Consider the following 11,229-nt stretch of genomic DNA (forward strand, 5'->3'; position numbering starts at 1 on the left):
GTATTCTGTTTGCACGTGTGCCTGCATGACAAAAGCAGGCGCCAGACCTCATTATAGGTAGTTGTGAGCCACCATGTGGCTGCTGGGAATGGAACTCAGGACCTTTGGAAGAGGAGCCAGTGCTCTTAACTCCTGAGCCATCTCTCCAGCCCCCCTCTTTTCAGTTTTTTAAGATCTCCAAACCCTAGGGATTAGAAATAGGGGGCCACGTGAGACCAGAAAGAGGAGGCGATCCAGGGAGGAGCACAGCTCTTGCTGCCACAGACAGGTGCATAGTCTTTGCAAGGCTCATACAGGCTCAAGACAGAGTTCACAGGCAGCTAGCATCTTACTTGACTGAGATCCTCTTTGTGGGTCCTTACTCCTCTTGAAGTCCCGATTTTTATCAGGCGTTCCTTAGGGTACGTTTTCCAAGAATACTCGTCATTGTAATGGGACTGGTTCAGAAGAGGGTCGCTCAGAGCATATGTGTATCCCAACCTTTTCATGCTCTTTGGACTTAAAAAAAAAAAAAATCAGAAATTAGAGGAAGGGGCTGTCTCCGTGATACGATGACAACATACTTTGACAACAAACAAACAAAAAACTCAAGGGAGGAAAGGTCCCGTCCGCCCCGCACTTCAAGAGTACAGACCGTCAAGGTGACAGAAGCCTAAAGCAGGTAACCATGTAACAACCCACAGCTAGAAGTCAGGGAGTGATGAATGCTTAGTTTCCTTCCTCCACAAACACAGTCCAGGCTCCCAGGAAGGGAAAGGCGCCTGGGTAAACCCGCCCACCTCCACCAAAGCAACCAGTGTAACCCCTTACAGGCATTCCCGCCACACCCAGCCCTGTTCCCCGTGCTTTGAGGTCTTATCAAGATGGCAACATCAAAGAGATTAAGTATCATGCTTCACAATGATACATCAAATTATTTTATGTGTTCTCTAATTTTTAAAAGATTTGCTGCCTTAAGACTTGATGACAGATATTATTTGATTTTCATATTCCCTTAATAAAATCAATTCTGTAAGTTAGGATGACACTTAGCAGGAAAAAAAGAGAGATAAAATAAAATGAAGAATAACAATCTAAAATGTATCTTAGTGGCTTTTAAAGAGTTACATATTCTTATGTATTCAGTGCACCTGAATAGTTGGTGAATAAAAGCTTTCCTCTAGGGAAATGCTCTTGTAGGTTAAAGGGACAGACATGTGAATTAGGATATTGGTTGTCTTTTTAAACATTTTTATTAATTTATGTGTTGTATGGTGGTTTGTATGTGCACCACGTACATGGCTGATGCCCGAGGCAGCCAGCAGAGGGCGCCAGATCCCGAGCACTGGCGTTAGAGCTGGTTGTGAGCCACTGTGAGAGCGTTGGGAGCAGAACCCAGGTGCTCTGGAACAACAGCGAGTGACCTTAACCACTGACCCATTTCTCCAGCCCTTGATAGTCTTCAGTCCCCAGTGAAATGTATGTTGCCATCACTGGCATACAGCGCAAAGGGAAGCCACCAAATACCATCAGATATTACCACCAGGTGGCGCCATACTCAGGATATTATCTCGAGATATTGCCTTGGTATCAAACCATCACACGTTGTTAATTTTTTTGCCAGAATACAGAATGTGAATCTTTAGATTATTGAATTACAGGGAATGCATGAAGGGGAGAGGAAGAAGGTTCTCATTGGGGGAGCTTTAGGGTCATCTTGCTCAGGCCTCATCTTGTGTGGCAGGTGTTCCTATGGAGTCAAGGACTGCGCATGCGCCTGGGTACCGCAGTCCAAGCTGGACCCTGAAGATTCCAGGGCCTGGGCCGCCTGGCTCAGTGATTTCTGTTCCCTGACTCTAACACTTACAACCTGTTCATCTGTCTCTGGAGAGAGGCTTCTAAGAGAGCACGTAGGTGCTTTAAATGGCTCTCCCCCTCTCCTATTTAAAGACAAACATTTTTGGTTTTCAGCTTATTAAAAAAAAAAAAAAAAATCCCTGGGAAATGTGGTTAGCTGCAAGGAAATTGAGCCCAAACTTGGGAAGCCACACAAGCTGCTGCTGACGACGCTTTAAATATAACTAGACTTTTCTGGGCCATCGTACCCTTCAAGGCTGCTGGGTAAAACTAGGAAACTAGTTCCTAAGAAATCGTGTGCTACTTGACGCTCTTCAGATTTTGTGTTCGTAGATCCTTGAGGCATCTTAATCTCACATTTACTCTAATCACGGCTTGATATGTACATGACGTTGTTTCTGAGAGAGAGAGAGACAGAGAGACAGAGAGACAGAGACAGAGAGAGACAGAGACAGAGATGGGGGGGAGGGTCGGGCAGACAGACAGACAGAGGCATAGACAGAGACAGAGAGGCAAGGGGCAGAGGGAGAAGCAGGGGGCAGAGGGAGGGAGGGACAGACAGACAGAGACAGAGAGGGAGGGAGGGACAGACAGACAGAGACAGAGAGGGGGAGAGGGAGGGAGGGACAGACAGACAGACAGAGACAGAGACAGAGAGGGGGAGAGGGAGGGAGGGACATACAGACAGACAGAGACACAGAAAGACAGACAGAGACTCAGAGAGAGACAGAGACAAAGAGACAGAAAGGGGGGGGGCACAGCCTGGCCTCACACCAGCCACCTTCCTCCACCTCCTGAGTGCTAGGATCCCAGGCATGCGTCACTCTACTTGGCTGGCTCTGACTTTTCAGTGTAGTCGTTATCTATTCTCCAAAGCTTAGCGCGGCGTTCTGCATTATAAAACCCTTAACCAGGCAACACCACCTATTGGTTTGTTTTGGGACCAGGTCCATTATGTAGCCCTGGACTGCCTGGAACTCACTCTGTACGCCAGGCAGGCCTTGACGCCACCGAGATCCACCTGCCCCTGGGATTTAAGGCCTGTGACAGCACGCCCAGCCCACGTTGCTTTCCATGGTTCTCTGCGGTTTAGGGATAACTCACACACTTTCTGCTTTTCATTACTTGGCTATAGTTAATCATCTCAGTCTCATGCAGTATTACACTTCCCGTGTCTGCTTTTCATAATCTTCCCTAGAACATGTACTCCATCATTTATTTTCCAATTTTTAAAATCTTCTTTAGAATATATATCAACATTCATGTGAGTGGTAAGTGTAGGTAGGTTTCATCTTGATAGGAAAGTATAGTTTTGCATCTTTGGCAACAAAAATTGGCTTTGCCAAGTACACAAAGGTGGTGTAAACTGTACAAGCTAAAATTTTAGTTCCGAGGTTTAAACAAGAGTGCATTTAAATCTATGATAGTTAAAAGCCTTTCTTTTAAAAAGTTTTATCAAGGGATGGGAGGATGGGTCAGTGGTTAGAGCTCTGGCTATTCTTGCAGAGGACCCAGGTTCTGTTCCCAGCACCCATGATGGCTCACAACCATCTGTAACTCCTATTCCAGGGCATCCGACACCTTCTCAGACATCAGGCCAGCACGTGGGGCACAGACACAGATGTGCAAACACACATTTTTGTCTGTACAGACGGTATGCTGCAGGCAAAACATTCATGCACATACAATACATTTTAAAATGCATACAAAAAACATTTGTTGATATTCCTGTTTCGTTTTCCAAGTCTGCCTTGAGTTAGGTACCATTTAAAAAGCTACATCAAAGCCGGGCGGGGTGGCGCCCGCATTTAATTCCAGCACTCGGGAGGCAGAGGCAGGTGGATCGCTGTGAGTTCGAGGCCAGCCTGGTCTACAAAGCAAGTCCAGGACAGCCAAGGCTACACAGAGAAACCCTGTCTCGAAAAAAAAAAAAAAAAAAAGCTACATCAAATCTGAAGCACAGTGAGCATAGTTCTGGAGCTGCTTGGTTAGTGGGGCTGTTCACTTCTCAGACTTGGACCAGGGGACTAGCTCAGTAAATGGATGTCAAGCTGTGGGTTCCCACCAGCCCCCAGCACAGCGGCCATTAACGGCCATTAGCGCTCTCCCTGTGACACTGTGGTCCTGGACCTCTCTCTACAATCTGCTCCCTTATGCATGGGTGACCTTTCTCAGCACTGGCCTTCCTACAGCGGACAAAGAAACAAAGGTAAAGAGGTTGACGCCCAGTGCCCTGTCGTTCTAAAAACAGCAACGGAGGAGGATGAGTAAACTCATTCATCTCATTAAAAAATGGTTCTTCTAAAATGGCTTTTAATTGATTAACTTCAGCGTGTGTGTGTGTGTGTGTGTGTGTGTGTGTGTGTGTGTGTGTGTGTGCGCGTGCTGCTATGAGCAATTATGTACTTAAAATGACTGATAGCCGAATTCTTTAGGTCATAGAAAATGTTTAGAACTTATTTTCAACTAAGATAATCAGTTACAAAGACGTAAAATAGGGTGATCAATAAACTGCTTTTACAAGCTAAGTACCCTTCATCTAGAGAATTGGATAATGAAAATGCTGTCCCCACACACTATGGGAGGTGTTCAGAAAACTATAACCAATCAAAGTGCAAAGCACAAGCGACTGTGGGGTGCCCAGCCCCAGCTGACTTGTCTACAACACAATCCTGGCAGCTAAGGCTCAAGAACAGCTGCATACACCTCAGGAGGGGACAGTGACAGCTCCCCCAACAGCAGCTCAGTAGGAGTCTGCAGCCTTGCACTGCCCTGGGTCTCACGGGGCACTGTATTCACTATGAGTGAAAACGGCTTAGTTCTTTGAATTAACTGCTCTGTTAGTGGCCAGGGAAGGCACAGGACACTCCCTCCACTGCTGGACTAGCCCTGGGTGGTGCGACGCCCTCCCCAGCGCTGGAGATAACAAGGACTAGCCAAAGACTTGCTCATAAGCCAGCTGACTGCTCAGGAGCAAATCTAAGAAGCCAAGATTCCACCAAGTGACTCAGTTTACAGAGTAAGCACAGGTCCCGCGGATCTCACGCCCATCCCCCACCTGTCCATCACGCAATGAAAGGCAAGGCTGGCTCTCCTGCTTATTCACTGTCGTGGTTTGAATAAGAAAAGTCGTCCACTGTTGGGGAGGCAGCGGAACCTTTAGGAGGTGCATGGTAGGTGGAGGGAGCATGTCTCTGTGGGTAGGCGGGCTTCGAGAGTTACAGCCTAGCCCACCTCCCTTCGCTCTGCTCTCTCGGCTTTGTGGCTGAACGTGGGGTCTCCAGCAGCAGCTGCCACCCCTCCCCTAACATTCTGCAACCGTAAGCCTAAATAAACTCTTACTCCTTACTCACAGCAACGGATAAACTACCCTCCCTCCCCACCCTTAGTCTCACCCCCAGCCCCACCCCCAACCCGGGCCGCTGGAGGAGAAGCTCCAAGCTGACACTGCAGAAACCGGACTGTGGAAGCACAGGGCCAGCAGGGCAAACATGCTTCCACACAGGAGTCCGTCTCTCACTGCTATGGTCTACCGGAAGTGCTCAAGTCATTCATCTCACGGGGCTATAGCGACCCACAGCGCTCTGCGGCATTGGGAAGAGCCAGTTGGGTGATTCCCCCAATATCCTTATATCCTTATATATTTTGAATGGTGGCTTCTCAAGCTTCCTGGAGGAATGTAGAATGTACCGTAGGCCCTTCCCTGCTGGGGTCTCTCTAGTCGCGATTTCTATTTGCTTTTCCATTCTGACTCATAAAAGGCCAAGTCTAGTGGGTGTGTCCATAGGACGCAAGGATACCTACCGTATTAACTCAGGCACGGCTCCTCTCTTAGGTGTGAATGCTGTCTTCATTGTGGTAGCGTAGGAGTCCCAGTTGGTGTCACCTGCTAAAAGGACACGAGGGTGACTTGAAATTCAGCAAAGCAGAATATCCTGACCAGATGTTTCTACAATTAAAATAATATCATAAGAGACAAAAGTCTGGATAGTGATTTCATTTTAGGACCCAATAAGTCACAAGGGTCAATTTATGGTCCCAATAGGAAACAGACGACGGACGTTATTATTGGGTTTATGCTGACATTAAAATGGACCCTTGTGAGCCAGGCGTGGTGGCCTGAGGCTGGAATCCCAGCACTCAGGGAGGCAGAGACAGATCATAAAAAAAAAAAAAAACAGCCGACTGGTCTGGGAGAAGACCAACTCGTGGTGTCCTGAAAGGCAAAGAAAGCCTTCAGACGTCAGACAATGGAGGAAACAGTGTGAGATGATTCCAGAAGATGCTGAGATCTGTCAGGGTACACCTTATCTGACCAGTCCCCTACCTCAACAGACCAGCCCCTACCTCAGCAGACCAGCTAGCCCCCTACCTCAGCAGACCAGCTAGCCCCCTACCTCAACAGACCAGCTAGCCCCCTACCTCAACAGACCAGCTAGCCCCCTACCTCAACAGAGTGCCACAGCATTTCTTTCTTTCTTTCTTTCTTTCTTTCTTTCTTTTTCGGTTTTTTGAGACAAGGTCTCTCTGTGTTAGCCTTGGCTGTCCTGGACTCGCTTTGTAGACCAGTCTGGCCTCGAACTCACAGCGATCCACCTGCCTCTGCCTCCTGAGTGCTGGGATTACAGGCGTGCGCCACCAGCATTTTTTAGGACTACAGCAGTCCCCCTCATTTGCAATTTTAATGATGGGTAAGCCACAATTCAAAAGTCTCAGATACAAAATCTCAGAAATGAACTTGTAAATTGAAAATTACATGCTGTTTTGAGTTCATGATAAAAATCTCCCGGCCACCCAGCTCCCTCCCGCCTGGGCTGTGTTCCATAGCACTGCCCACCATATCCACACTGCGTGCACTGCCTGCCCAGTAGTAACGCTGCAGTTCACAGTGGCTTGTAGGCAGGGCTGGTACCAACTGTGATTTCAGAGTATGTTGTTTCCAGAAGTGTTCATTGTAAAGTCAAAGGTCACTTTCTCATTTTAAATCCTAGGCAATTATTTGTTGCTTGTTATACTTCATAAGACTATGGGTTGGAATTGCTCTTATTTATGTGTGTGTCTGTATAGGGGTGTGTAGGGTGTGTTGTTTAGTAGTGTGTAGGGGTGTGTGTGTAGGGGTGTGTGTGTAGGAGTGTGTAGGGGTGTGTGTAAGAGTGTGTAGGGGTGTGTGTGTAGGAGTGTGTAAGGGTGTGTGTAGGGTGTGTGTTTAGTAGTGTATAGGAGTGTATGTGTAGGGTGTGTGTAGGAGTGTGTAGGGTGTGTGTTTAGTAGTGTGTAGGGGTATGTGTGTAGGTGTGTAGGGATGTTCGTGTGTAGGTGTGTGTGTAGGTGTGTGTGTGTGTGTGTAGGGATGTTCGTGTGTAGGTGTGTGTGTGTGTGTGTAGGGATGTTCGTGTGTAGGTGTGTGTGTGTGTGTGTGTGTGTAGGGATGTTCGTGTGTAGGTGTGTGTGTGTGTGTGTGTAGGGATGTTCGTGTGTAGGTGTGTGTGTGTGTGTGTGTGTGTGTGTGTGTGTAGGGATGTTCGTGTGTAGGTGTGTATAGAGCAAGATCACTTCCATCACCTTCATCAGACCCAGATACGTCTTGACAACCTTGGTGAAACTGCTGCGGGTGGCAGAGTCCTGTCAATCACACATACCAGCATGCTTCTGTTGCGGGGAGGAGGGAGGGGGCGGCGGGGGCGGGGGAGCCTCTCCTCTGCTGAGGACAGCCAAGGACCGGCAGCTGGCAGCATGGATCGCTGCCCAGAGCCTGGCTCTAGGAGCCTGTGGGGACAGGAGCAGCCTGCCTAGCTGCCTCCAGGGTCCGAGGCCAAGGAGATCACTGCTTCCTGTGCCACCTGCACACACACACACACACACACACACACACACACACACACACACACACACCACTGGCAGGGTCTCACTCACTAATCCTGAGGCACTCGGTGCCCATCTGACCTCCAGCTCATCTCATGCTCAGTGCCTGTCTTACTGTAATCCTTTTGGTCAGTTTTGTGTGTATATGCTTTGACCTCCATTGACCAAGTTCCTGACAACGCTGTTAGCTGTTCGGGGAGCTAATCCTCTTCATTGCTTGAGAATCCATAATCCAAGGAATGACAGCATCCAAACGTTTCCGGTCAGATCTTTGTGAGTCACTGTTTTCTCAGTAGTCGGGGAGTGGGGAGGTACTCCCCAAGGCTTGGTCTGTGGCCCTATACCCATCTCTCCGGAGAGTCTGTGGTCCTCTTGGTTGGTTCTTCCTTCCCTAGCTCTGTTTCCTCTGATGCCCTGACAGCGCTGAGCTTGTCCTGGCTTGGGAACCCACGCGGGCCAGCCAGTGGCGATGCTGAGAGTCCCAGGGAGCATGGATACAGCAGCAAGCTGGGTCCAGTGTGCTCCTGGCTCCCAAGAAGATGCCGTTCTCTGTGGGGGAGGAGCGAGGGCAGATCCCAGAAAGATTTTATGAAAGGGGGCCTCTGAGCCGTGGGTTAGTCTGATAGGGTTCTGACAGGGAAACGGAAATGTGAAGTAAAGTCTTTCTCAGAAGCAGATAAGGAGCTACTCTGAGGCACAGCTAAGGGTCCACTGTGAGGGAAGCCGATGGAGAGACAGCCTGACTGCTGAGGCCCTCTTTGACAGCCTACCTCATAAAGCATTACCCTAGTAACCATGGTGACTTGCCCACCATGCCCAGGGTTGTGTAAATAATCAGGGTGTGGTAGCACAGGCTTTGAATCCCAGCATCCAGAAGGCAGAGGTAGCTTTATTTCTATGAGTTTGAGATAGTGTGACCTAGTGTTCCAGACTAGCCAGTTACACAGTAAGACCCTGCCTAAATAAATAAATAAATAAATAAATAAAATATGTGTGTGTGCACTCTAATAATTCTTATTGTTTTCTGTATATATTATTTTGCTTTCACAACAACCTAATAGGGAGGCAGGGACACCATCTAATAGTTCTTTTGAACAATTGATCCTTTTGTTATTTTGATATGTATTTCTGTGTCTGTGTGAGCCAGGTGCCTGCAGGAGCCCACAAGAGCCTGAAGAGCCTGTTGGATTCCCTGGAACTAGAACTGTAGGTAATTGTGAGCCACCACATGAGTGCTGAGAACCGAGCTCAGGTCCTCCGCAAGAGCAGCAAGCACTCCTGACTGCTGAGCCATCCCTCCCTCCCCGACACCTAGCCACTCTAACCATCACTGTTTTGATGACTTAAAGGCTCTGACCAACAAATACTTGTCAGGAGCCGGATGAGGCCCCACAAAGTGTGTCCCTGTCTGAAATCCTGGAACGTGGAACTTGAGCTTAATCGGACAAGGAAATCTTTAAACATATTATTAGGGATCCAGAAATAGGGAACCGATCCTACTGACGTCAGGGACCTAAAATGCCAAGACAAAGTATCCCTGTGACACACAGACAGTGGGACCTCAGAAGCAGAGACTCTCTGTGGTTCCGAATGCTCACAGAACCAGAGGTGGTGGTGGTGCCAGTACGCCTAACACTTCAGAGGCCGAAGAGGGAAGATCATGAGTCCAGGGTTGGCCTGGACTAGCGAGTGAGATTCTTCTCCAAAAAATACAAACAGAGGCACTGACAGCCAGGAGGTAAGGTTCCTGGCCTGCAGTCTCCAGAGGCGCAAGTACCTACCTGCACTTAGAGCCTAGAGCACAGGAAGTGAGGTAACTGAGAAGAGAGGGCAGTAGCCCAGGATTGCTCTCTCGCTCCCAGGAGTGACTCAACAACAGGCGAGATTAAACACCACACATCATGCGACCCCCCCCCCCAGGAGGGCAACAGTATTAGCAATGGAAGATGAGGCTGTGGCTGTGACTGACTCAAGACTGAAGGGGCAGCAGTCAAGTTGACCCAGGAGAAGATGGAGATTTGTAACCAAGCTAAAGTATGAAGGAAGCTGCATTCCCCAACAGCCTGGGCTGCCTTCCCCCGCCTCTCCCTTCCCCCCACCTCCCACCCCCCACCCCCGTCACTGCACACTCTGTGTCTGGAAGGTTCCCAGGAGGACAGTGAATTTTTGAGCTCTCTGAGATGCAGGCCCTGCTGGGACACCCATGAAAAACTCAGGTAGGAGGAGGCGTCCTGGCTCCATCTACTCCAGAGAAGGAGGGAGGCCGACTCCTGGCCGTGGAGAAACCCTGATAGAGTGCTTAGAAAAGGAAATGGAAATTAAGGAGTCCCCTTGGGAATCCTGGGAGCTTTTCCCTCTTCCGTCTCCTGACCTAGCCTTCCTAAAGAACCTGAGAACGGTTAACATTTTTAACTGCATCTCCCCCGCCCGCGCCTGCCTCCTCCCCCGCCGCCGCTTTCCGCTCTTAGCGTCCAGAAAATTAGATCGGAATGTAAACACACACACTTTATTGTTCTCGTAGCCCTGTAGCCAGCTAGGCTAGCCGGCTGCAGCCGGCCACTATTGCTCCGAAGAGATGGATACGCTGACTGTGCAGCCAGCGACAATGCTACCAGTGTCGCAGCTAACAGCCAGGGAAGCTGTCTCTCCTCTAACGCAAAACGCTGAGCTGGTAAGCCCGCTGCCTCCGCAAGCAGAACCAGGGAGCGAGGCTCTCCATCTGTCACCTGGCTGAGTGCCTTTCTAGCAGGCCCAGCTCCCAGCCCAGCCTGCAGCCGTCGCAGCCCCCTGGCTGATCCCGCCCCGCTGCCCTTGCTGTTGGTAACTTTGGGACCTAACCCGGCTCCCTCTCTTCCTCCCACGCTTTTCCCCAGTTCTGTCCACTTATCTTCAGTCTGTTGCCCTTGGAAGGACACTAGTTGTGGCTTTATCGTGTCCCTTCAGGGGGTTCCTGAAGTGTTCAAAGGGGCACCCCCGAGTTTTAAGAAGGAAGCATGGCAGGGGTAGTTCCAGAGCTGGACAGGAGCGAGGTCACTCCCTGACTCAGTTGTGCCTCCCTGACTTCTCTAGAGCGAGGCCACACCCCTAAGAACCCATCGCACACACCGCACACCACACCCCGCAGACCCTCAGCCTAGGCAGTCTTACTTGGCTGGAGCTTGGGGTCACATTGAGGGGGGCTCGGAGCCTTGTCCCTACACTGGGCCATCTTATCGCAAGAGGGCCGTGTCCGCCCAGACAAGTCAGAAATCCTCCACTCAGCAACCCGCCCTCTGAGCTGTGCCTTTGTGACGCGTCGCTATGGAGACGTGACAAGCCTTCTTCTCTTCAGTCTCCGCCCCAGGACCCAGAGAGTGGGGGCATCCTGTGGATACCTGACCACCTAAACCAGTGGTTCTCAACCTGTGGGTCGCGACCCCTTGGGGGTGTGGGGGGGCGTCAAACGACCCTCTCGTAGAGATCGCTGAAGACCATCAGAAAACACAGATATTTACATTACAATTATAACAGTAGATAAACTACAGTTATGAG

At 49.7% G+C, this 11,229-nt stretch overlaps 1 protein-coding gene across 1 annotated transcript in view; it reads right to left on the reverse strand.

The window, feature by feature from the left end:
• Tex26 (testis expressed 26) overlaps positions 1-10,907 on the reverse strand; it is a 31,877-nt gene extending 20,970 nt beyond the window's left edge. Inside the window, exons 1-3 of the mRNA XM_051162084.1 lie at positions 10,846-10,907; positions 5,641-5,725; positions 333-498 (exon numbers count right to left, since the gene is read on the reverse strand). Coding sequence (XP_051018041.1) covers positions 333-498; positions 5,641-5,725; positions 10,846-10,906 — 312 coding nt within the window. The 5' untranslated portion in view covers position 10,907. The remainder of the gene's footprint in view (positions 1-332; positions 499-5,640; positions 5,726-10,845) is intronic.
• Positions 10,908-11,229: the final 322 nt, after the last annotated feature.

This window comes from Acomys russatus, chromosome 19 (genome assembly GCF_903995435.1).
Source record: "Acomys russatus chromosome 19, mAcoRus1.1, whole genome shotgun sequence".
NCBI lineage: Eukaryota > Metazoa > Chordata > Mammalia > Rodentia > Muridae > Acomys > Acomys russatus.